At 39.3% G+C, this 26501-nt stretch overlaps 1 protein-coding gene across 3 annotated transcripts in view; it reads right to left on the bottom strand.

Moving 5' to 3' along the window:
- Positions 1-25763, bottom strand: part of EFHC1 (EF-hand domain containing 1) — a 72327-nt gene extending 46564 nt beyond the window's left edge. The window contains exons 1-3 of one of the 3 annotated variants that reach the window (XM_045193265.2): positions 25562-25763; positions 14979-15200; positions 7478-7765 (exon numbers count right to left, since the gene is read on the bottom strand). In XM_045193265.2, the coding sequence (XP_045049200.2) occupies positions 7478-7765; positions 14979-15200; positions 25562-25624 (573 nt within the window). In that variant the 5' untranslated portion in view covers positions 25625-25763. The remainder of the gene's footprint in view (positions 1-7477; positions 7766-14978; positions 15201-25561) is intronic. The other 2 variants (XM_024557810.4, XM_045193264.2) reach the window with 2 other exon arrangements.
- Positions 25764-26501: the final 738 nt, after the last annotated feature.

Raw genomic sequence — 26501 nt, 5'->3', positions numbered from 1 at the left:
AATATATTATTTTCAGAGTCACTATCTTTTAATACAACTTGACATTTTTTTTCTTAAAAGCACCACAATGAACTATGCCTTTTTTTGATTATCAAAAAAACCCCACAACAATTTCATGAGATCTGCTTACATTCTGGAACTGGAAATTAACCTGAAATTTGGGTTTCTTTTGGGAATTGTGTGGTTTGCTTTTGGAGAACTCAGTAGAAAATATACAGAACACAGAGCCAAAATATCTGGTCATAGTATCAGCTCTGCTGCTAATGCACTTGTAGTCTTAGTATTTAAAGTTTTACTAGGCAGTCTCCAATATCCTTCAATATTAAAATATTGTGATTTTTAATGTGTATTAGAACTACTGAGCTGGAGATAATGACTAGCAATAAAAATTCTCCTCTCCCTTGAGATGGTGTATTAGTGTGGCAGGATGATTGATTTAAGCATTTAATGGGTGTTTTACTCCTTTCTGTTGCTTTCAACGGATAACCAGGCCCTTTGTAAGCCTTACTTTAGGGATTTGGGCAGGAATGTAGGAGCTTCCTGAGGTTGACTGTTCTTCCTTGTCTCTTAGATAAAGCCTAAATTCTTTGAAGAAATTGTCCTAAAGTGTCCCAGAAGGAGGGGAGAGAAAGGAATGGCTTTGAGGGCAACATGAGAGAAACGGGGAAATGCCCCCAGACCAGAAAGTAGACACAGGTTGGTGGGTCTCAGAAGAGTAAGACTCTACTTGTGACCTGTAGGGGTGCTCTGGGCATCCAGTGAGGTGCATTCAGTCTCAGGCATTTGGAGTCCCAGTGTCTTACCAAGCACCCAAACATCAGGGGGTGTGCTTGGTCATTGGATAACCTGAGAACCCAGGCAAATGCTCCTTTAGGTCTGGGAGAGCTTCCTTGTTCTTAGGGCTTGGAATCATTGGCAAAGCTGAGAGTGAATAGAAATATGAGCTCAGTTGGATTGGGGCTCACATATTTTATTGATTACACTATTACAGTTGTCCTGATTTCCCACTTTGCCTCCCCTACACCCAGCACCACCATTCCTCAGGCAATCCCCCCACCCTTGTTCATGTCCATGGGTCAAGCGTGTAAGTTCTTTGGCTACTCCATTCCTATACTGTACTTTACCTCCCCACGGCTATTCTGTGTCTATCTGTTCATACTTCTGAATCCCCTCACCTCTTCACCCGTTACTCCCCACAACCTCCTCCCATCTGGCAGCCATCAAAACACGCTCTGTATCCATGATTCTGTCTCTGTTCTTCATGTTTGCTTAGTCTGCTTTTTAGATTCATGTTGTTGATAGACTTGTATTTTTTTGACATTTTATTGTTCATAGTTTTATCTTCTTTTTCTTAAACAGGTCCCTTTAGCATTTCTTATAATAAGGGTTTGGTGTTGATGAACTCCTTTAGTGTTGTCTTGTCTGAGAAGCTCTTTATCTGCCCTTTGATTCTAAATGATAGCTTTGCTGGGGAGAGCAATCTTGATTGTAGGTCCCTGCTTTTCATGACTTTGAATATTTCCTGCCAGTCTCTTCTAGCCTGCAAAGCTTCTTTTAAGAAATCAGCTGACAGTCTTATAGAAATTCCCCTTTAGGCAACTAACTTCTTTCCTCTTGCTACTTTTAAGATTCTCTCTTTATCTTTAACCTTTGGCATTTGAATTATGATGTGTCTCAGAGTGGGCCTTTTTCATCCATCTTGTTTGGAACAATCTATGCTTCTTGGATTTGCATGTCTATTTCCTTCACCAAATTAGGGAAGGTTTTTTTTTTTTTTTTCCATTATTTTTTCAAATAGATTTCCAATTTCTTGCTTTTTCTTTTCTCCTTCTGTCACCCCTATGATGAGAATGTTGGAACTCTTTAAATTGTACCAGGGGCTGCTTACCCTATCCTCATTTTTTTGGATTCATTTTTCTTCTTGTTGTAATTGGTTGTTCTTGCTTCCTTATTTTCCAAATCATTGATTTGATTCACAGCTTCATCCACTCTACTGTTGTTTCCCTGTATATTGTTCTTTATTTCAATTAGTGTATCCTTCCTTTCTGACTGGATCTTTTTTCTGATGCTGAGGTCTTCACTAAGTACCCTGAGCATCCTATAACCAGTGTTTTGAACTCTGCATCTGATGGATTGCTTATCTCCATTTTGTTTAGCTTTTTCTAGAGTTTTTATCTGTTCTTTCATTTGGGCCATGTTTCTTTGTCTCCTCATTTTGGCAGCTTCCCTGTGTTTGTTTCTATGTATTAGGTAGAGTTCCTTTGACTTTGTGTCTTGGTAGAGTGCCCTAAGGTAGTAGGTGGCCTGTAGGGTCCAGTGGCACAGCCTCCCCATCACCAAAGCTGGGTACTTGAAGTATGCCCTTTGTGTGGGCTGAGTATACCCTCTTCTTTCAGTTGAGCCTTGGTTGTTGTTGGCAGATCAGTGGGAGGGATTTACTCAGGCCAGTCAGCTGCAAAGATTGGCTGTGACTGCTTACCACTAACCTCTGCCCTCTGTGGAGGATCAGCTGTACAGGGACAGGGTGGTGATGCTCCAATGTGGTCTGTAGCTGTCCACTGGGTGCGCTGGCCCTGAGGTTTCCTAGATGATGCAGGCCAAGGTCAGCTCCCAACTGTGTTTTGCCCAGGGCCACCCTCCCTAAGCTGTAAAGCAATCTGAGATGGCTGCTACTTGTGCTGGGCTTGGAGATTCCCATGTGAAGCCAAGCTGTGAATCTAGTCTGGTTGCTTCTAGTGTGTGGCCTGCGGCTCACTGATGCCAGCTGTTGCTTATTTGATGGAATTTAGGAAGATGTGAAGCAGGAGCCCAGACCAGCCATTCATATGGAAAAGCAGCTTGTGTGAGCCTGTAAGCTGGGTGGGGCAGCATCTCTAGTGATCTCCAAGGCAAGTCAAACAGAGTTACCAGCTCCAAGGGGAATGGTTTCGCAAAGTGACAATGGCCTCTGCTCACCTTGATGCCAGACACTTCAGTTTCTCCCTGTGTACCACTGGTGCCTTTCAAGCTGCTGCCTGCCACGCTGGATCTCAGAAGGACTGAGTCTGAGTAAGTTCGTGGGTGGGTTCTTTAAGAGGAACTGCTTGGAGCTCCAGCATTTTCTTCCACTGACTCAATCCCTGCTTGTTTTTGTAGCCAGAAGTTGTAGGAACTGTTCCAGTATCTTCCTGGTACTAGAACCCTGGGCTGGGGGCCTGGTGTGGGGCTGGGACTCCTTGCTCCTGAGATATCCCTCCCGAATTTTTATCCACAACATGCGGGTGAGGGACCAGCCCATTGTACATCTGCACCCCTCCTACCAGTCCGCATGGATGTGGTTTCTCTAATTCCATAGTTGTTAGACTTCCACTCAACTTGGTTCTGAGTGATGGTTGTTCTATATTTCAGTTATAATTTTGATATGGTTGTGTGAAGAGGCGAGCCGTGTCTGCCTACACCTCCATCTTGACTGGAAGTGTTTTAAGTCATTTTTAAAAATAATTCCATTGTGTAAATGTACCATAGTTTTGCGATCCACTCATTTGCTGATGGGCACTTAGGTTGCTTCCAGTACTTGGCTATTGTAAATTGTGCTGCTATGAACATTGGGGTGCATAGGTTCTTTTGGATTGGTGTTTCAGGGCTCTTAGGGTATAATCCCAGCAGTGGAATTGCTGGGTCAAAGGCAATTCCATTTTTAGTTTTCTGAGGAAATTCCACACTGTTTTCCACAGTGACCTCACCAGTTTGCATTCCCACCAACAGTGCACTAGGCTTCCCTTTTCTCCGCATCCTCTCCAACATTTGTTTGTTGATTTGTTAATGATGGCCATTCTGACTGGTGTGAAGCAGTATTTCATTGTGGCTTTAATTTGCGTCTCTCTGATGACTAGTGATGTCAAGTGTCCTTTCATATGTCTCTGGGCCCTCTGTATGTCTTCCTTGGAGAAGTGTCTGTTCAAGTCCTTTGCCCATTTTTTAATTGGGTTGTTTGTCTTCCTGGAGTGCAGTCGTGTGAGTTCTTTATATATTTTTGGAGATCAGGCCCTTGTCTGAGGTATCACTGGCAAATATGTTTTCCCATACTGTTGGTTCTCTTTTTATTTTAATGCTGTTTTCTTTAGCCATGCAGAAGCTTTTTATTTTGATGAAGTCCCATTTGTTTATTCTTTCCTTTATGTCCCTTGCTTTAGGGGCAGAACATAATCAACAAAAGAAAAAAGCAAACAAAATATAACCAGAGACATTGTAGTTAAGAACAATCTAACAATAACCAGAGGGGATTGGGGAGGGGACAGTGGGGAGAGGGGATTACAGGAACTACTATAAAGGACACATGGACAAAATCAAGGGGGGGGGAGGGAGGTGGGTTTGGCTGGGGTGGGGTAGAGGGATGGGGAGAAAAGGCAGACAACTGTAACTGAATAACAATACAAATTAAAAATAATAATAATAATAATAATAATATTTTTGCACCCTGGCTGGTGTGGCTCAGTGATTGAGTACCGTCCTGCGAACCAAAGGGTCACTGGTTCCATTCCCAGTCAGAGCACATGCCTGGGTTGTGGGCCAGGTCCCCAGTAGGGGGCATGTGAGAGGCAACCATACATTGATGTTTCTCTCCCTGTCTTTCTCCCTCCCTTCCCCTCTCTATAAATAAATAAAATAAATCTTTTAAAAAATAGTATTTTTGCACACTTGCATTTATAGACTAGGATTCACATCTGTTTTACTAGCAGTAATACTTTAGTGAAGATAATAAATTATAGATCTCTGACTTCTAGAGATTTATTTTTTAATATGTTCAGTTTATTCTGATAATAGGACCAAACATTTATTTGGTAATAAGGAAGGGGTACAAAGGGATGGCAGTGGTGATATATTTAAAGAGGGGTGGCTTCTTGTTCAACTCACACCCTAAAGACAGCTATCTTTGTTATTTACTCATAGGTCTAGCCCTAATGAAAACCATCCAATTAGATAAGATGTGCATAATTTTATACTGTTAAAGGAGACAACTTCTAACCTGACAGATCAGTTATTGAAAACATTAATTCAATCTAATCATCAGTGTCCAAAATACACAGCTTTAGTCTATTACTAGTCATTAAAATACAGTTGATCCTCATTACTCACAAATTCTGTGTTTGCAAATTTCCTACTTCCTAAACCTTATTGGTAACCCGCAAATCAATGTTTGCAGTGCTTTTGAGGTCCTCCACGGATGTGCGTGGCATGATGGAAATTTGGGTTGCCTCGTGCTCACATTCCTAGCTGAGGTTGAACAAGATAACATTCTGCCGTGTTCCAGCTTTTGTATTGAAAAAGTATCCTTTGGTGCCACTTTTCTCACTTTGTGCTTTTTGTTGGTGATTTCGTTGTTTAAAATGGTCCCCTCCTTAGCACCAAAGTGCTGTCTCATATTCTACATGAAAGGAGGCTGTGATATGTACTTAATGCCACTAAACTATACATCTAAAAATTGTTAAAATGCTAAATTTTATGTTATGTACATTTTACCACATTAAAAAAAAAAGCAGGTGTCATGTCTCTGAAGGAGAAAATACATGTGTCAGATAAGCTTCATTCAGGCGTGAGTTACAGTCACAGTGCTGGGGCCATGAGTTCAATGTTCACGAATCACAATATATTTTAAAGATGGCATCTTGAAACAAACACACATAAAATAAGGTTACGTGTGGATGAGTTGATGAAAATGTTTACCAGAGACTCGTAGGAACCTAACCCTGTGGTTCTCCTAGGAGCAATGGTGTAGTGTCTGCTAATTAAGTGTCCGTGGCAACTTTAAAGGGGACAATATCTCAAAGATGGTCTAGCACCTCTACCTTCTATATTATTTTTTCTGCTGCTTTAGGATGACACAGATGCCGTGGCGCCTTTCCTTACTTCCTTGAGGTTTCTGTTCATGTGTCATCTTATTTGTGAGGCCTCTCTCATCAGTCTTTACATAGAGCGACCTCCTCCAGCTCCCATCCCCTTTACTCTGCTTTAGTTTCTTCCAATGCTCTTATCAGAATCTGATATATTATAAATTTGTTTACTGTTTTCTACTCCAACGAGAATGTAGTAAGAGCTATTCTTTATACTTGGCGCCTGGAACAATGCCTGGCGCACAGCAGGTACTCGGTAACTATTTGCTAAATAAATTACTAAATTAAAAAAATCAATGAGTGAATTCATAGCAGCTCAGTGCACGGTAAAAGTTTGTCTCATCTGGCATTAGGTGACATGGGATTAAAGGCATAAAGTATGTCAGAAACTATCTTGGCTTCTAGAAAAATTTTTAACTAAGACAGATGTTTTTGAATTGCCTATTACCTACATTTTATGCTAAAGAAAAAAGATCTCACTGTCTTTCGCAATTGTAAGAAAATCCATATTTATAAAATAGAGAAAGTGGAGAATTTTTGTGATTATAAAAAGGTGCTTTCCTTTTAAAATGGCTTTATTTCAGGAATTCTTTAGATAGCAATTTTCCCTACTATATATAGCAAGTATGATTTACAGAAAAAACACAAATTGCACAAAAAAATTTTATGCTCATTTCTGCTATTAGAGGAAGTACTATTTTTTGTAAACTCAAACTTCAGATAAATTGTCCGATGCCTCTTTCATATTTCTACCCCATGAAGGGTGCTACCTCCCCTACTCTCTATTTGAGCTGGCATGTGGACTGGTTTCTAATCAAATGATGAAGCTGTGATAGGAATTCAATTTCATTTGAAAGGCTATGTGTCAGTATCATTGTGAAAAAATGACATCACTACATAGTGTCGGCACACAGCACATAGAAGGGGGGGACCACAAAAACCCCCTGGAATTTATTTATAAAAAATTGTGTATTTACTCTTACATGTTTAAACTTCAGTCACCTTCAAAATACTCTCCATTTGATGTCATACACCTGTTAAGACTTTTTTCCACTGCTCAAAACAGTTTTTAAACTCATCCATTTTGATGCCCTTTACTGCTTCTGCCATTTTTTGCTTCACCTCTTCCACATCAGCAAATGTTTCCCTTTGAGGGCTTTTTCATCCGGTGAAACAACAAAAAGTCTCTCAGGGTGAAATCAGGTGAATAGGGAGGGTGGGGCACGAGGGTCACGCCACTTTCCGTCAAAAACTGCCAAACACTCAGCGCAGTGTGGGCAGGTGCACTTGTAAATCACCCATCATGCAATAGGCAGATGCGTTGAGCCTTCAAGAAACATTCACTGAAGTCGAATGCAGCCTCTCACAACGCCAGCTGGTACACGGATACGGACGGGTCCTAGAACACTAATCTAGCAGGGGAAGCCTGTACCACCAGGGGCCTGCCCTCCAGAAGATAATTCCAGATTTTGGGGGGTCCCCCCTCGTATACAAATACTAAACCAATCTACATAATAATCTATCCAACACAGACTATCCTTAATAAGTGTATCCTTCATAAATCAGAATGCCTCAGACACCAAAACTTCCAAAAATATATACTATACCTGTGTGAATCGGTCACATTCAACAATGCGGAAAGTTTTGCCGTAAATCGTAATGTTTATTCCTCGATTTAAGTCTTTCCAGTGGTAATGGTCTCCCCGGTCATTCTTGGCTAGCCGCTGGCGTTTGATTAACTTGCCTTGAGGGATCCCAGAGTTTTCCACAACGGGCTCTACGACTGACATGCTGTCATCTTCCAGGTAGTAGTAAATGTTCACTTGACGGACCCTATAATGCTCCTCAGTTGACATAGGAACATCTTCTTGGAAATAGGCATCAAATTTCAGCACCTATAACACATAAAGAAAGAAGAAATGGTGTTGTCTTCATTTCTCATCCAAAAAATAGCAAGTACCTCCTATAAAGAGAATCACTCAGGGCGATTTGAATATTCATCATTCCTATCTTCTAAATCAAAGAGTGCCAAATTATGATCCAGGGGACAGATCTCCTCCTGCCACCTGTTTTTATATACAAGCTAAGAAAGGATTTTTACATTTAAATGGTTTTAAAAATCAACAGAATACAATTTGACAATATATGGAAACTACATGAAATTCAAATTTCAGTATCCACAAATAAAGTAATTACATAAATAATCAACACTTATTTGCTAATGGCTGCTTTCCCATTACATTGTGACTTGTATCCTCCCAGAAATTCATGTTGAAGTCCTAACCCTCAATGTGCCTATATTTGGAGACAGGGTCTTTATAAGGTAATTAAGCTTAAATGAGATGCGTGGAGTGGGGCCCTACTCCAGTAGAAATAATGACATTCATTCTCTCTCTCTCAGCACGCACTGAGGAAAGGCCATGTGAGGACATAGAAAGAAGGCAGCTCTCTGCAAGTCAGGAAGAGAGCCCTCACCAGAAACTAAATTGGCCAGAAGCTTGACCTTGGTCTTCTAGCTCCCAGAACAGTGACAAAATAAAGTTCTATTGTTTAAGCCACCAGTCTGTGGTATTTTATTATAGCAGCTCAAGCAAACTAAGACAGCTGCTATGCCCAAAATATTTTCTATTGGTGCTATTCAGAAAAAGTTTACCCACCTCTGCCCTAAATACTCAAACTATGTGTAGACTATTTACTAATGTGTTCCTTTATCAGATGGCTTAAAAGACCTTAAGCTTCACTTCATGTCAAATATCCCTGAGAATTTTTAGACAGAGTAAGAAATTTGGATAAGACTATGACTTTCCAGTTAAAAATGAAAATGAAGGCTCAAGTCCATTTCTTTAGAAATGGAGTTCCTTGCAAATGCATACCAATGATATATTCATTATTAGAAACTTTATATGAATAACTCTCAAATCATCAACCCACCACAGAGTCTACCACTGGTGACATGTAAATTGTGTTCAAAAGTATGCATATATATGATTGAGTAAAACCTAGGTCATTCGGAAAAAATCAGTATCAGTGTGAAGTCAAAATGGCCTATCTATAGTCCATTTAAACAACATTTAAAAATATTATAAAAAGCTTATGTTGGCATGCTTTGGGATTCATTTTTAAATTTCTGTTATTCTGTTTCTATTTTTTATTTTTTATTTTTTTAGGGAGAGAAAGTATTAGAATGATGTTTTAGGTAGGCAAGTGCTAACCCAAACCTAACCTAGAATAAGAGCAACAAAACAAAGAGACCCTTTAGTAAAGACACAAAAATGGCTCAATGACTAAAAAAGAGGAATTAATTTTATACATGAGTGCCGTTGCTAACAAGGCAAAGAGTCTGCCATGTAAGAACAAAGTAAAAAACAAATGAGAACAGGCAATCACACAAGAGAAACATGAATATAGTGGAGTGAAAGCCCTAAAGCTCATAATAAAAAGATGAAATGAGTTAATGCAATAGAATGTTTAAAGGAAAAATAATATGGTAAAAGCAAAATATAAAAATTATTTTAAAGTAACATTTTAGATCAACTGCGAAGAACTGAAATGGGGACATGATCACTGAGGACAGAATCCGTAATTCATATATGAAGTGGTCTGTGTTTGAGCTGCAGATTTATAAATCCACACAATGTTAGAGCCAGAAGTAATCAGCTGCTCAAACCTCCCTCGTTTTACAAAGGAGGAGACTGAGACTCAGTGTGGTGGAGTGACTGGTCTGAGGCCACAGAGGGCTGAGGGGTGGAACTAAGCTCAGTCACAACTCCTTAGATACCAGGTGCTATGGTGGTTCAGAAAAGGAATCTCTGTGAACTAAAGTGGGTGGAGAAAGCTTAAGTGGAGGGGACAAGAGTGGGTTCCAGCACCAGAAGCAGAGGAAACAAACCCAGCAGCAGTATGCAGACTATGAGGAGGAGGAGGAAGGTGCTAGGCATGGGATCACACTGAAAGCTCCTCCAACGGTCCAGGTCTACAGTAGTAAATTAACCGGGATGGAAAAACAAAGAGAGGTTGATTGGATTGATAGGGAGGAAGCAGGAGGACGGGAGCCGGATGAGATACTGAGAAAGCACAGTGCTGGGAAAATGGTGATGATGCTCACAGAAAGGGAGACATTAGGAAGATCATGTTGTAGGGCAGATGGTGAGCTTGATTTTAGACTTGCTGAGTTTAAGTGACACCACAAGTTGATATTGTAGGGAGAAACTTGGGATGCAGGACTGAGCCTGGGAAAGAAGTCTGTATTACAGAAAAATCAGGATGACTCAAACATTTTGACCCAAGCAAATGAAAGCATGGAACTGCTATCATTTTGATATGGGAAGCCTAGAGTGCAGCAGATTTGGGGATGGGGAGACAAATCAGGAGTTAAGTTTCGAACATGTTTAGTTTAAGATGTCTGTTAAACACTAAAAAGGAGATGTCAAATAGGCAATTACAAATTCCAGACACAGCATATCATCATCGTGTAAAGGACATTTCAAGCCATGAGCCTGGACCAAGGGAGTGAGCATACACAGAGAGAAAACTGAAGACCGAAGACCAAGTCCCCGTGGCACATCCATGTTCCTATGCTGTCAGTTTCCTGAGACTGGAAGGGATGAAAATGCCTTTGGCAACAGGCACTTGGCCTTAGAATGGGAGGCAGGAGGGAAAAACACACACACTTTGAAGATTCAAATAACCAGAATTTCTTATATTCTATTTAAAACTTTTAAATGATAGTGAACTATTTAAAAACAAATCTTCTAGACTATGCCATACGATCATTACAGTACCTTTGTGCACCTACAGTAATGAATTATGACCACATGATCATTTTGTAAAATCCAAAAAATTACTCTTGAAGGAAAAGCAAAATGAAGGTACAGCTCAGTCTTTGCTTTATATTCATTTTAGTACATTCAGATCATGCAGAGAAAAGAAGTAACTGGTTATGTAAACATGGTATATTCAGTTCTAACCGAAGAGACTAAGTATTCTGCTAACTGAGCACTAAATTCTCAAGCTCCCTGTTATTTGGGAGTTTGTGGTCTTTACAATCATCTTTAAACATTTAATATGGGTCAGTTTGTCCAATAAACACTTGTTTCCTCTGGCATATGATCTGCACATATAGCTAAATCTACATGTTTTCAATATATAATCAGTGTTAGAGAGAGCCAAGCTAGTATGTGAGGTCTCAGGCAAATAATACTGTAACCCCTAAGATATTTATTTATTTCATTGTTAATCAAAAAAAGCACTTATTAAGAATAGAATCAAGAGTTCTATGCTCCTCCCACAAAGAAATGACTGGGATAGACTACAGGAAAGCTCTTTAGCAAGTAGTGAGGATAACATCAGCTTTCCCAGGTAGAATAAGATCGTCATGTATTATGTAGAAAGGAAAGAAAAAATAGTATGGAGACACTGTACTTAAAAATGTGTTTTCTATGGAATTTCACAGGTGGATGGACTGCTAGTTATCATGTATTCTAACCTAATTTTATAAATGGGGAAACTAGAGAATGTGACTGCCTAACGTCACAGCACTAGTTGGTAGAAGACCTAGAATTAGAATCCAGGTCTCCTAACACCCAACAAGTGCTCAGAATGCTACCATAAACATGAAAATATTTGCAATTACTTCAAGACTAAACACCAAAATGCTGAATAAAATTTTCATATCACATATAATTATGAAAAGCCGAGTCACAGTTTTTATTATTTTGTTCCATTATATATGTGGATTGCATGTTAAGTTTCCCAATTTTTAGCAGTGACACAGATGATATGTTAATTTTATTTGTTAAAAACATAATTATCTCAGTGTTTAAACTAATATTTATTGAGTAACAATCACAGGGAAGCTAGTGCAGGTAGGAGGAGCAGCATGTGCAAAGGCCCTGTAATGGGTGGGAAATGTGTTACAGTTTTGAGAAAATAAGGAAACTAAATCTACTGTGATTGAAACACAGTGAGTAAGGAAAAGACAGGCCCAAGAGGAAGCTGGGGAAAGAGCTGGGAGGGCCAGACCCAGTGGAACTATGAGGAACCTGTTGAGTTGGATCCTAGTCTACCACTGGGAAAGCCATGGAAATGTTTTTGGTTGGTGTATGACATAATCGGATACCCATTTTTAAAAGAGAAGCCTGGCTGCTCTATGGAAAATAAATTCTAAGAGTGGAGATGGAAGTAAATGAACAACTTAGCCATATATTTTAGAGATGGAAATGACAGAGCTTGTTACGTTTGGAGATGGGTTGTGAGGAAAGAGAAGAATCAAGGATGACTTTCAAGTTGGGGGATCAGAGCAGCTGGACAGACAGACAGTGGCAACGTTTACTGTACTGGTTAAGACAGTCTGAAGGCATTCTCGCAGAAAAGTGACATAATGTGTTTTAGGGATTAAACCAAGCACTGGACATGTTATAAGCATAAAAAACAATTACAGGACTATTACAACAGTTAAAAACACGTTTACATTCAACATATTGCTTGTTTGAACTATGACAGTGGGAGAGGAAATGGAAGTGGGAGCTACTTGACTTGGCAACTCACTGAAGGGAAGAAAAGCCAAAAATGGCTTAGGTTTCAAGCTTTAGTTACCTCACGGAGCCATACAGAAACTGCGTATCTATGAGAAAAGGTGATGATCTGGGTTAAAGACATACAGAACCTGAGGTGTCCACAGCTCATCCAGGGGAAGATAGCCCATGGCAGTTTCAAAAAGGTCAGAACTGGAAATGTTGACCGTTGTCTATATTGAGATGGTAGTTGAGACCACAAAAGTGGGTGAGATCTCTGAAGAATGTACAATAAAGAATGAGAACAGACCCTTTAAAATGCATACAGTTAAAAGTGAAAAAAGAAAGGGAGGCCAGGGTAGAAGCAACCAGATAGGGAGGAAAATCAGGAGAGTGAAGAGTCAGTGGAGCGAAAGAAAAGCAAAGTTTCAAGAGGGAAGAGAGGGTTCAAGTCAATGTCAAGTATTGTAAATAGGTCAAAGAGAATGCTAGCAAAAAAAAAAAAAAAAGTAGTTTGGGGCTTGAGTGCAGAGAGAAGTCAAATTATAAGTGATCCAAATTATAAGTCAAGTGAGAAAGAAAGTTGCTCAAAGGGGTCACAAGGTAGAAAGGGTTTTTAGGACAGGATAGTGTGACCTTAGGTAAAGGAGTACTTACTAGCATGTTTGAAATGGGAGTCAAAGATGAAAAAGATAAAAGAAAATAACATCAGGAGCACAGAGAGGGACGTGAGCCTGGGAAGTAGAACACAGCAGGCGACGATGAAGAGAAACGTGCGGGAGCAAAGAGAAAAGATGAGAGCGCTCACAGCAGATGTCCTGGCCTTATCACTCACGTAAGAAAAAAAGTTTTATTCTAAAGACAAGGCACAGTACAAAGAATGGCCAAAATATGGACAGTTATGCTGGCCATTAAGTAGACTCTGGGCAGTCCTAAAAAAAAATGAAACAGATTTAATTCAGAAAGACTATAGTTCCCTATTGTGAAAAACATTTTAAAATTCAAAACCACGCATTTAACTACTCTCTATCTCAGTACGTACAGTAAAGATCTTTTATCTAGAAATTTTGATGATCCAAGTAAAGTGAATCGAAATATTAAAATGTAAGTATACTTCTTCATGTCTACTATCTTTTTTAAAAATGAATTATGAATACTATTTTAAAAGTATAAATTAAGTAATGACAATTAACATAAAATAACACAGAAAAAAATAAGAAGCCTATTACCTATTCAGGCACAATTTCTCCCTCTGCATTTCATTAATATTTTCTCATGGCATATATGACTTTATACACTTTAGAGTTGATAATAGTTGTTTGCTATTCTTTTCCATAAAACTTGAACCTGTCAGGATTTATAATTTGATAAACTGTTAAATACCTATCCTACTCCTCTCTTTTCACCCCCTTCCTTATCTACTAGTTTTGCTGTGTCTGTCACAATTATGAATGAAGAAGAGAAACAAACAAAAAAATGTAAATATCCAAACTGATACCATTTCCTATTACAATGATAACTGATACCATTTAGTGGATTTTTAGGTTTAGCCTATGAATCAGCATGTGAATTGTTCCTATCAAATGTGTTCATTGAAATGGGAAAGAGGGGATTATATAGATTCTGGCCAATACATTAAAGTTGCTTTAAACTAAGTGATTATTAATGTAAATGACATAGTTCTAACACCAGACTATTTTGTAGCTTCCAACGTCCAGCTTCATAGCTACTCAATAAAGGTTGACTAGCTGGATGAAAATGGTATAGGCATCTAACAAAAATAATAAAACTGAAAGACAAAAAAATAGGCTAGCAGTAAATTACAAAAGGTAACTTATAAAAACTGGCCAGTAGTTCTCAGACCCATCTATACACAAGAAATCACCTGGAAATCAGAATTATGAGCACTAGGGAAGCATGTAAGTTTCGTAAAAGTCCCATCTGTGATTCTACCGCATCACAGGCCAGAGTTAGGACTACCTCACCTTAGTGGAAAGAGGAGACTCACTGACAAGGAAGATCGAGGATGATGTGGAAACGCCAACAGGTGGAAATAAGGTGACTCACGTTACGAAAGTATAAGGGTAGAAGAGACGCAAAGAAAAAGCTTACACCACACTTTGATGATGCTATGCCAAGCCCAAAATGTTCCCTGGAAAATGACCTTAAGAAGACAGCCGGGAGAAAACGGACAACAGATGGAGCTGTCGTCATGACGACTTTTTGCATTTCATGGAGATTAAGGATTTGTTGTCATTACAGAATTGAGAACTTTTAAAAAGTAGCAAACACAGAGCAGGTAGCACAGAACAACATGAACTCAAGAATTCAGAATTCATCCAACTTCTCTTTAACTGTATTTGGAAAATATTTCAGTGAAGTCTATGGGGAATTATTTTCTGTGATCGGCTTCCTGACTAAAGAAAGGCTCTTTCAATCCTGAGTTCAGCTGTTTATGACTAAGGGTTGAGGCATCTGAAGAATCTTCTCCTCAGAGTACCCTGGAAAACCTGTCATTTATTGTTGACTTTTCTGGAAACAGTTGGCTCTCAGAGAAATTTGAATTCACGGGATACCCTAAAATCCCAGAGGATACCTTTTTGTCAAAAGCCACATGTGCAGGAATAAACTCTGCCGGTGGGGCCTGCTTAGGTTGGCCGTAAGTTAGAAGTGACGCCTTACTGGCCAACTCATCCAGGTCAGCCTGGGACAGCTGGTTGACCTGGAGCCGGTCCCCGCCTATCCCAGCAGTTGGACGTCGAGCAATTGCATAGCCGTTCCTGTAGCCCAGCGTCTGGCTTCTATGAAATGCTGTTTTCTGAAGGAGAAAAGAAGTGCGTTGTTAATAAAATTTGTTAGTAAAAGGGCTAACTTTCAAAACTTAAACCTTTGCTTATAAATATCACAAACCTTGTATCAAAAAGTACCTATATTATAAGGTCCTTATATTTTAAGCTGAAACATTTAGCTAGAAACAAGGAGGAAAGCAGCATCCTGAGTTTAAAACATAAAGCCCGGCTCCAGAACACCCAGTAAATTACCAGCTCACTTCTCTTGGGAAACTAATTTTAGTTTTTTTAAATAGTAATTTTTCACTGGTCTTCCCATGCTTTTCATCTAATCTGGTGGTCAGAAACCACGGAACCTAGTGAAGCTGGTTGCGTGAAAGCAATTTTTACCTGAAAGACCTTTCCTATTACAATGATACTGATACATTCACAAAATCCTTTGAAAAGAATGTAGATATTACACACTCAAAGTGTTGAACTCAGTAATTCCACCTCATCCTTTAAGGATATAGTCCAAAATTATGGGAAAAAACAATATGCCTAAAGTTGACCATTATAATACTAGTTATAATAGTAAAAAAACATAGGAAACAATCTAAAAGACAAACATATAAGCAAATAATGGAAAATTCACTTAGTGGACTATTACACAGTCATTAAAATACTGGTTTTGCCCTGGGTGGTGTGGCTCAGTGGATTGAGTGACAGCCTGTGAAGCAAGGGGTTACTGGTTTGATTCCCATTCAGTGCACATGCCTGGGTTGCCAGCCAGGTCCCCAGCAGGGGGCACGTGAGAGGCAACCACATATTGATGTTTCTCTCCTCCTCTTTCCCCTTCCCTTTCCCTCTAAAAATAAATAAGTAAAATCTTAAAAAAAAATACTGGTTTTAAAGACCATGTGGCAGTCTGAAGGGAAATGTTTGATTTAATAAGCCCCCCGAAACAGCATATGAAATTGTAAGTGTACTACAATTACAAGCATGAAAACATGCGCCTGAAAAGAGACTAGATTTGGTGAACGCTCTCTGTCTGTATTACACATTTCTAAATTATGTTGGCTTTTTCCCCAATGGGCTAATTTTTATTGGTAATTGAGAAAAAAACAAAATATTAAATAAAGAATATAAAGGAAATAATTTTGAAGGCAGAGGAGACAAAAATGGTGATAGACCCTGGTCTCCCTGTCCCTGCACAAAGATCAGTGATTAGACAGCTATACGTGCATCAAAACAGCTCTGGAAGAGCTCTAGAGTCTACTTAGGAGGTTTTAGCAATACAGTTGAACAAAAAATAATCTGACAATAATCACACAAGAAGAGAAGGAAGAGAACTTCATTTTGCCTGCACTGTCCCATCCCCCAAGCTGGCCTTGTTCAATGCCAAGATGGAGTTGCCCAGCTAGAGTTCCCCTTACCGGGAAAAGAAGACAGGATGAGCAACCAGATTCTCTAGTCTTTGTGGGCAATACAGCACAAAGGCCCCACTTCAGTTTCACCCCACCCAGACCAGTTGAGCTGAAGTGTACAAAGCCAGCTAGAAGCAAAGAAGACAACCAGGTCTGCTGGCAGCAGCCATGATTGGCAATGACTGGGGTTCACAGAGAACTGCCCAATGGACAATCCCAGAAGATTCTGCCACTTACATGAAGCCAATAGCAAGCATGGCGGCAACCACTATGTACTCCCTGCAGATTTCACTGGATTTCACCCCACAGGTATTCATGTTTGCTGTCACCTTCCACACTCCTCTTTTCCCTGTCCTGGCCAGAGGTACAGCTCAAGCACAAGATACCAGCATAGACACCAACCCCCAGCTGACCCCCACGGCTGTACATTAGCCTGGAGCAAGCCCCTCCAGCTGTGCATCTCCAAGTAACTGGCCTGACCTACCTAGTACAGGCCTCTTGCAATGTGCATGCCCAGCAGGAGAGTGTGCACATGGAGATGGGAGAGCACACTGACAACTGGGGCCTTTGTAGCTGCCAGTGAGTCCATTGTTGGCCCAGACCTTGCTGCTTGCTCTGGCCCCCACAACTATGCATGTATCCGCAAACAGCCCCTGCCACTGCACTGCCACCTGCATCTGGCCTTCTGCGACTGAGAAGGTGCACACCACTGGATCTGGGTCACCACTGCTGGCTGTCCTGGTCCCTGCCTGCTGGACCTGGAAGTGCCACTGAAATCCCGAACAGCCCCTGCAGCCACTGTGGAACACCTATGGTGCTTGCCAAGGACCACACAGTTGTCAATACTGTAGACCCAGGGGTCTGAGCCCAAGAGACATCATGCCCACCCGCAACCCTGCCAGACCCACTGCTACACAACCCCCCACCTGGTGCCCTGCAGCACTAGATCCAGGAGTGAAAAGCCAGAAGATTCCTAATAAAAAATCAAAGTAATTGCCCCAAAGATGTTCAGAAAGCTACAAAAGTACACAGATAAATGATTGAACAATATCAGGAAAACAATACAAGAACAAAATGAGAAGCTTAACAAAGAGACAGAAAACATTAAAAAGAAACAAAAAGCAATTTTGGAGCTGAAGAATAAAATGACTGAGCTGAAGAATTCAATAGTAGCTTTAATGGAAGATTTGAACAAGCACCAGAAAGAATCTGTGAGCTAGAAGACAAATCATTCGAAATTATCCAATCGGCAGAGCAAAAAGAAAAAAGAATGGAAATGAATGAAGAAAGCCTAATGAATTTACAGGACATTAATAAGAGAAATAATGTATGCATCTTGGGAGTCCTGGAGGAGCAGAGAGGGAGAAAGGGGTAGAATGTTTACTTAAAGAAACAATGGCTGAGAACTTCCCAAACCTAGGGAGAGAGTTGGATACCCAAGTTCATGAAGCTAACAGATTACCTATAATTTTCAAACCAAAATAATGTTCTCCAAGACACAATAATAAAACTGTCTAAAATCAAAGACAAAGAAAGAATTTTTAAAAACAATAAAAGGAAAAAGAAATCTTTCATACAAGGGAACCTCCATAAAACTATCATGAATTTCTCAGTAGATACCTTGCAGGCCAGGAGAGAACGAGATGATATACTCAAAGTGCTGAAAGAGAGCAACTACCAACCAAGAATATTCTACCCCAAAAAGTTGAGATTCAGAAATAAAGGTGAGATAAAAACTTTTCCTAATAATAAAAGAATTCATCACCACTACACCTAACTTAAGAAATACTGTAAGAAGTTCTTCAAGCTGAAATAAAAAGGCATTAATTTGTAACATGAAAATATATAACAAACAGGTAAAGATAAGCATATAGTCAGATTCAGAATACCTTAATACTATAATATGGTGATGTGTTAACTACTTAAATTTAGTATAAATGTTAAAGGACAAAAGTATTAAAACAGATATATGCTTTATGTAAGCCTCATGGTAACCACAAACCTACAGTGGTTTCACAAAGGATAAAGAGAAGGGAATCAAAGCAAACCACTATGGGAAATCATCAATTCATGAAGGCAGGCAGCAAGGAAGAAATGAACAAAGGAACTATGAAACAGCCAGAAAATAAAAGCTGGTTCTAGTAAGTCCTTACCTACGAACAATTACACTAAATATAAATTAATTGATATATCCAATCAAAAGACAAGCTGGATTATTTTTTTGAAAAAGACCTAACTACATGTTACCTAGAAGAGACTCACTTCAGCTTTAAGGACACACATGGGCTAAAAATGAAAGGATGGAAAAAGATATTCCATTCAAGTAGAAACCAAAAGAAAGCAGGGGTAGCTGTACTTAGGCCATATAAAAGAAACTTTAAGCCAAAACTGGTAATGAGACATAAAAACAGTCATTTTATAATAAGGGGTCAATTCATTAAGAAGATATGACAATTGTAAATATACATGCATACATCAGAGCACCTAAATATATTAAGAAAATACTAACAGATCTAGAGAGAAATATAGAAAAAACAATAGTAGTGGACTTCAATACTCCACTTTCAACAATGGGTAGACCAGTCAGACAGAAAATCAACAAGGAAACATTGGACTTGAATTGAGATCAAATGAACTTAATACATATATAGAACAACCCATTCAACAGTAGCAGAATATACATTTTTCTCAAGTACCCATAGAACATTATTCAGAATGGGTCATATGATAGGTCACAAAACAAGTCTCAACAGATTGAAAATATACAAAGTATCTTTTCTGATTGTAATGATACAAAATAACAGAAAGCTAGAAAATTCACAATATGTCAAAATTAAGCAAAATACCCATTGAACAATTAATGGGTCAAAGAAATCAAAAGGAAATAATACCTTGAAACAAACAAAAATGGAAATACAACATATGAAAATCATATAGATGCTGCAAAAGCAGTTCCAAGAGGGATTTTTATAGCAATAAATGTGTGCATTAAGAAACAAGAAAGAAAAAAGAAAGATGCATATTATGGTGTCAGAAGGATACTAGACTTATTGGGGTAATTGTTTCATAAGGTATATAAATGTCTAATCACTATGTTGTACATCTGAAATTAATATAATACTGCATTTCAACTGGAATTAAAAAATAAATTTTAAAAAAGGAACAAAAATCTCAAATAAACCACCGCACTTTATATATCTCAAAAAACTAGAAACAAGAACTAAGCACAGAGTTAGCAGAAGGAAGGAAACACCAAAAATCAGAGCAGTAATAAGTGAAATAGAGACAGAAAACTGATAGAAAGGACCAACAAAACTAAGAGCTGATTTTCTCAAAAGATAAACAAAATTGACAAAACTTTAGGTAAACTAAGAAAACAAGAGGATTCAAATAAGTAAAAACAGAAATGGAAGGAGACATAACTGATACCACAGAAATACAAAGGCTCATGAGAGACTACTGTTTATAGGTATACACCAACAAACTTGATAACTGAAAATAAATGGATAAATTCCTAGAAACATACACTCTATGAACATTGAATCATGAATAGAAAATATGAACAGACCAATAATGAATAAGGATATTGAGTCAGTAATCAAAGATCAACCAACAAGAATAGCCCAGAACCAAACATTTTATTTTATTTTACTTTATTTTTGGTGTAATTATCCTCACTTTTTTCTCTTTTTTTCCCATTTTTTAAATTGTTGTTCAAGTACAATTGTCTCCACTATACCCCCACCACTCCCCCCTACCCCACCCATCCCCACCTCCTATCCTCAATCCTACCCCCTTTAGCTTTGTCCATGTGTCCTTTATACATGTTCCTTTACCACCGTTCCCATTTTCCCCCATTATCACCCTCCCCCTTCCCCCCTGGTCCCTGTCAGTTTGTTCTTTACTTCAAAGTCTCCGGTTATATTTCATTTGCTTGTTTGTTGTGTTGATTAGGTTCTACATATAGGTGAGATCATATGGTATTTATCTTTCACAACCTGGCTTATTTCACTTAACATAATGTTCTCCAGTTCCATCCATGCTGTCACAAAGGGTAGGAGCACCTTCTTTCTTTCTGCTGCATGGTATTCCATTGTGTAAATGTACCAAAGTTTTTTGATCTACTCATTTACTGATGGGCATTTAGGTTGCTTCCAACACTTGGCTACTGTAAACTGTGCTGCTATGAACATTGGGATGCAAAGGTTCTTTTGAATTGGTGTTTCAGGATTCTTAGGGTATAATCCCAGCAGTGGAATTGCTGGGTCAAAAGGCAGTTCCATTTTTCGTTTTCTGAGGAAATTCCATACTGTTTTCCACAGTGGCTGCACCAGTCTGCATTCCCACCAACAGTGCACTTTCTCTTTTCTCCATAACCTGGCCAGCACTTGTTTGTTGATTTGTTAATGATGGCTATTTTGACTGGTGTGAAGTGGTATCCCATTGTGGTTGTACTTTGCATCTTTCCGATGGCTAGTGATGCTGAGCATCCCTTCATATGTCTCTGGACCCTCTGTATGTCCTCCTTGGAGAAGTGTCTGTTCCAGTCCTTTGGGCATTTTTCAATTGATTGGGTTATTTGTCTTCCTGGAGTAGAATCGGGTGAGTTCTTTGTATATTTTGGAGATCAAACCCTTGTCCAAGGTATCATTGGCAAATATATTTTCCCATACGGTTGGTTCCCTTTTCATTTTGCTGATGTTTTCTTTAGCCATACAGAAGCTTTTTATTTTGATGAAGTCCCATTTGTTTATTCTTTCCTTTATGTCCCTTGCTCTAGGGGATGTATCAGTGAAAATATTGCTATGTTGAATATCTGAGATTTTCCTGCCTCTGTTGTCCTCTAGGACTTTTATGGTATCACGACTTATATTTAAGTCTTTTATCCATCTTGAGTTTATTTTTGTGTATGGTGTAAGTTGGTGGTCGAGTTTCATTTTTTTGCATCTAGGTGTCCAGATCTCCCAACACCATTTGTTGAAGAGGCTATTTTTACTCCATTTTATGTGTCTGCCCCCTTTGTAAATATTAATTGACCATAGAGACTTGGGTTTATTTCTGGGCTCTCTATTCTGTTCCATTGATCTATATGTCTGTTCTTATGCCAGTACCAGAATGTTTTGATTACCATGGCCTGCTGATATAGTTTGATATCACATATTGTGATCCCTCCTACTTCTTTCTCAAAATTGCTGCAGCTATCCGGGGTTGTTTATAGTTCAGAACCAAATATTTTAAAAAGAATTAATCCAAATCCTCAAACTCTTCCAAAACACTGAAGAGTAGGGATGCTCGCAAATTCATTTTTTAAGGCCAGCATTACCCTGATACCAAAACCAGATAAGGATAATACAAGAAAAGAAAATTACAGACCAATATCCCTGATGAAATAAGATGCAAAACAATCAACAACACAGTAGTAAACTACATCCAACAGCTTATTTAAAAGATCACATATTACGATCAAGTGGTATTTATCTCTGAGATGCAAGGATGGTTTAACACAGCACAAATCAATAAATATGATACCCCACATTAATAGAATGAAAGATAAAAATCATATGATACTCTCATTAGATGAATAAAAGGCAATGCAACATCCATTCAGGATAAAAACTCTCAACAAATTGAGTATAGAAGGAACATACCTCAACATAGTAACAAACATATATGACAAGCTCATAGATAGTTAACATCATACTCAATGATGAAAGGTTGAAAGATGTTTACTCTAAGAGCAGGACCAAAACAAGGACGCCCACTCTCACCACTCTTATTCAACATAGTTCTGGAAGTCCTAGCCAGAGCAGTTGGACTAGAAAAAGAACTAAAACGGCATCCAAATAGGAAGGGAAGAAGTAAAACTCTCTGTTTGCAGACAATATGATCTTACATTTAGAAAACTCTAAAGACTAAACCAAAAAAAAAAAAAAACCCTGTTATAACTTATCAACAAATCAGTAAATTTAGAGGGTACAAAATCAACACTCAAAAATCAGTTGTGTTTCTATTCATTAACATGAAATATCTGAAAAATAAAGAAAGAAAACAATCCCATTCACAACAGCATGAAAAACAATAAAATACTAGGAATAAATTTAACCAAGGAGGTAAAAGATGTGTATACTGAAAACTATAAGACTTTGATTAAATAAATTGAAGATATGAACAAACAGAAAGATAATGTGTGTTCATGGCTGGAAGGTTTAAGATTATTAAAATGTTCATAATACCCAAAGTAATCTATATATTTAATGCAATCTCTACTGAAATTCCAATGGCAGTTTTCACAGAAAAAAGAAATTCTGAAATTTATATGACACCACAAAAGACCCTGAACAGCCAAAGCAATACTGAGAAAGAACAACAAAGCTGGAGGTATCACACTTCCCGATTTCAAATTATGGTGACCCTTTAACAAAACAGGTTTGAAATATGCAGGTCCATTTATACGTGATTTTTTCCCCATTGACCCTTGTGTTCAACCAGTGTTGTTCAAGGGTCAATTTTGTGGTTAGGAATCCATATATACAGAGGGCCGACTGTAATTATACGCAAATTTTCCACTGTGCAGGAAGTATACACCTATTATCCTGAGCTGTACTTTGTATATTACAAAGCTATAGTAATTAAAACAGTGGTGGTAATCATTGTGCAAAATATGTGTCTCAAATCAACCAGTTGTACATTTTAAACTTACACAATGTTATATGTCAATAATAGCTCAATAAAGCTGGAAAAGAAAATGGAAAGAAAAATTAGAGGTTAATTCGATAGAAATTTTTTTCCTTTTTCTGTTTTTTGTAATGGTAGGTTACTTTCACAATCATATGTGTATGTGTGTACATATATGTTATATACACAAATACACATGTATACACATATACATAAAATTTAGGTTAAATCATCAAAAATATTTTAATGAAAGAATGGCATACTTATCTACCTACTATTTTGTTTTTAGCCCAACCTACTATTTTCAAGATCTGTACTAACCAAAAAGGTATAATGGAGTAAATTTCTTTTGCTCTAAGAGTTATGGACTGTAGATTTTTTTTTAGGGTCACAAATTCAGGGTCACAAGTCATTTGACAAGAGCTGCTCCAGAGGCATAACACAAATAACAGAACAAAATGGGCTCAGTTGACTTTTTGAGTGGGTAATTTGTATAACTTCAAGCTCCTCCTCTTCCACCTCTAAAGGCAGAAGTAACAGCTGCTTCATTTGCTTTCCCCATTTCAGAGAGACATTGCTCGCATTACTCAACATATGACCTTTTTAGTGAATCCTCATGGGCATCCCAAGCAAGTCAACCTAAGGCCTCCCTACCCTTCTTAGTCATTATGGTTCTTAACTCTGTGAGAGTTATACACATGCAGTCCTTCCGTGCTGAAGACAGTGACCATGTTTTTCAAATTTCAGATAAGACAAAATGTATTGAAAATACGAAATACGCCCAATGCATAGTTCATCTTACTCGTAGTACAGCGGTATGTCTGAGAGCTTGGCACCTCCAGCCCACACCTCTGTAATCAACCCTGCCTTGTGGGTAACTGGCATCCACCAACACCAAATGCTTATGCTGCTCCCTCACAGGGCAGCAATGAGCCTACAACATTTTCTAAATTACATAAAACTTGAAAGTCCCCTGAAGTGAAAAATCTATGATGCTGTGTCTTAATGCAGGAATAATTTGAAGAAGAGATTCAGAATCCAAATTTCCTCACCAACCTTTCAATTTTAATTCATTTTTATCCCCCCCAATAAATTGACTATTTTATCTTACCTTTATGACCATGAAGAGGAACTTTTAGCTTAAATTGTTACACTATTTAAATATAAATTATTATTGATATCAGCCTACTGAATCTCAGTATTGATCTTCCAACATATAATTCAGTAACCCTGTTAGAAATAAAACAAATCCTAAATAATTTTGTCAAGAGCTAAACTATGTTAGGGGAGAAAAAGCTCTTTTCCTCTCTTCAATTTTGTCTAGAGAATGCCACTAAATACACTTAAGGTCAGGAAGCGGCAAAACAAAATCTAAACATGAATGTTTTATTAAAATGTTAGATTGAAAATAATAGAACTAGGGATAGGAAAAAATTAATCAGTTGTAGTTGAAGGAACTGGAACGGAATTATCTTCTCCAAAGCAGGGAAGGATAGTTTGGGAGGAAGATAGACCTGTGTTGAGAGTTTAACTTTTGGAGGAATAATTAAGAAGATAAAATGGGAATGGGGAGAAGGTGGGACCAAACTGCACAACAGAAAAGGCAGAAGTGCTGGACAGAAAAGGGAAGGGGCTGGCTAGAAGCATAAATGAGAAGGGTGCAGACTGCGGAAAAGGGCCTGTGGAAAGAAGAGGATGCGTTGAAATGATATATAAGACGGAAATGGAACTGGGGGTGTGAAAGATTACTTGATCTAGGATTCAGGAGAGGGAGGAAGCAGGGAGAGAATGATTGGCCTGAGGAGAAAGGGTGGGATGGTGCTGTGGTAATGAGAATGGAGGTGTAGAGATGCTGAGTGGGAGAAAGGGTGGAGGCAAGTGGACAGGGGGTAAGAGGTTAAGGATGGACCTGGGAAGAGAGGGGTACTGTGTGGGAGAATGAGAGTGGGAGAGAACCTAAAGAGAGAGCTTGGGAGGAAGGGGGGAAAACAGTGATCTAGAGTGAGAAGAAGCAGGGGCCAGAGCAGCAAGGAGCAGAAAGGAAGAACATGGCTAAGCCAATAGACTGAATGAATGAAAGCAACAGACTGCCGAGGTGGAGCGGAATGGAGATAGGATGGAGAGGGTGAGGCTGAGTGGGGGAGGACGGCAGACTTGCGGCGGGGAAGAGATACAGGGTCGCGGCACAGGACAGGTTTGGAGGGAGAGAGAACAATCTTGGGTGGAGAAGAGAGGGCAGCGAGCCCTCCGAAGCCTCTGAGGGTGGGGGCAGGTAGAGACGGGTAGGAGTCCGGCGGAGAAGTTCTCACCGTGGAGTCCGTAAAGGATGTGCCCGGCAGAAAGGGCAGGCCGTGCACCGGGTTCGACACCATCGCAGTCGCTTCGCCACTGCCCCTCCGACTGGTTTTTGTCCTCCCTGGTTGCCCGGGCGACCAGACGCCTTGTAGGCCTTCTGAAGCTCCATGGTAACGCCAAACATTCAGAGCGCCCCTGAGTGGAGGGAGGGCCCTGAAGCACAAGAGTAGCAGGTGTGCGCATGCGCCACTGGCGGGACTTTGCGTTCTTCCGGGGAGCTGAGCGAGACGAAAGGGGCGCGGTTAGTGGGCATTTCTAAACGGGTCCGCCCCTCTCATCTCCGGACGCTGGGAAGTGGGATGTGGGAGCTGGTGGGCGGGGCTGGGGGAGGTGTTTGAGAGGACACTATGGTTCTCGCGGTGAAGTCCAGTGGTCAGAGCGGGCTTCGTAGATGAATCCCAGGAGGAGGGAAGTTCCTTTTCTCCACCCCAGTTCCCCCTGCGCCTGCCGACATCCTGAGCTCGAGCGCTTTCTCGCAGCTCTAGGAAAATGGCTCTCGTCCCAGTTCACAATGCAGTGTAAATGGACAGAGTAGTCACGGAGATGTAAATTACAGCGTAAAGAATACTGTCAGTAGTATCGGGAAAACTATGTATGTGGCCAGGTGGGTTCATGAAATATCGGGGACCACTCTACAGAGCACATTTGAAACTATAATAATATTAGATGAATAATAAAATAATATTAAATGTAAACTAAAATTGAAAAATTAAAAAAAATGGATGTTAACCTATCCTGATGGTGCTTCTTGGGGGCAGGGGCTGGGATTATTCACGGTTCTTTGTTGCTTAAGGATGTTCGATGAACTAATGCTACCATCTTGTCCCTAATCCTCTCTCCACTACATTATCTTTTTCCACGTTTGTTTTTCTTCTACTGTCAATTCCTGCAGTT

This window comes from Desmodus rotundus, chromosome 11 (genome assembly GCF_022682495.2).
Source record: "Desmodus rotundus isolate HL8 chromosome 11, HLdesRot8A.1, whole genome shotgun sequence".
In the NCBI taxonomy this organism is placed as follows: Eukaryota; Metazoa; Chordata; class Mammalia; order Chiroptera; family Phyllostomidae; genus Desmodus; species Desmodus rotundus.
This window is presented reverse-complemented; position numbering and strand designations above follow the sequence as displayed.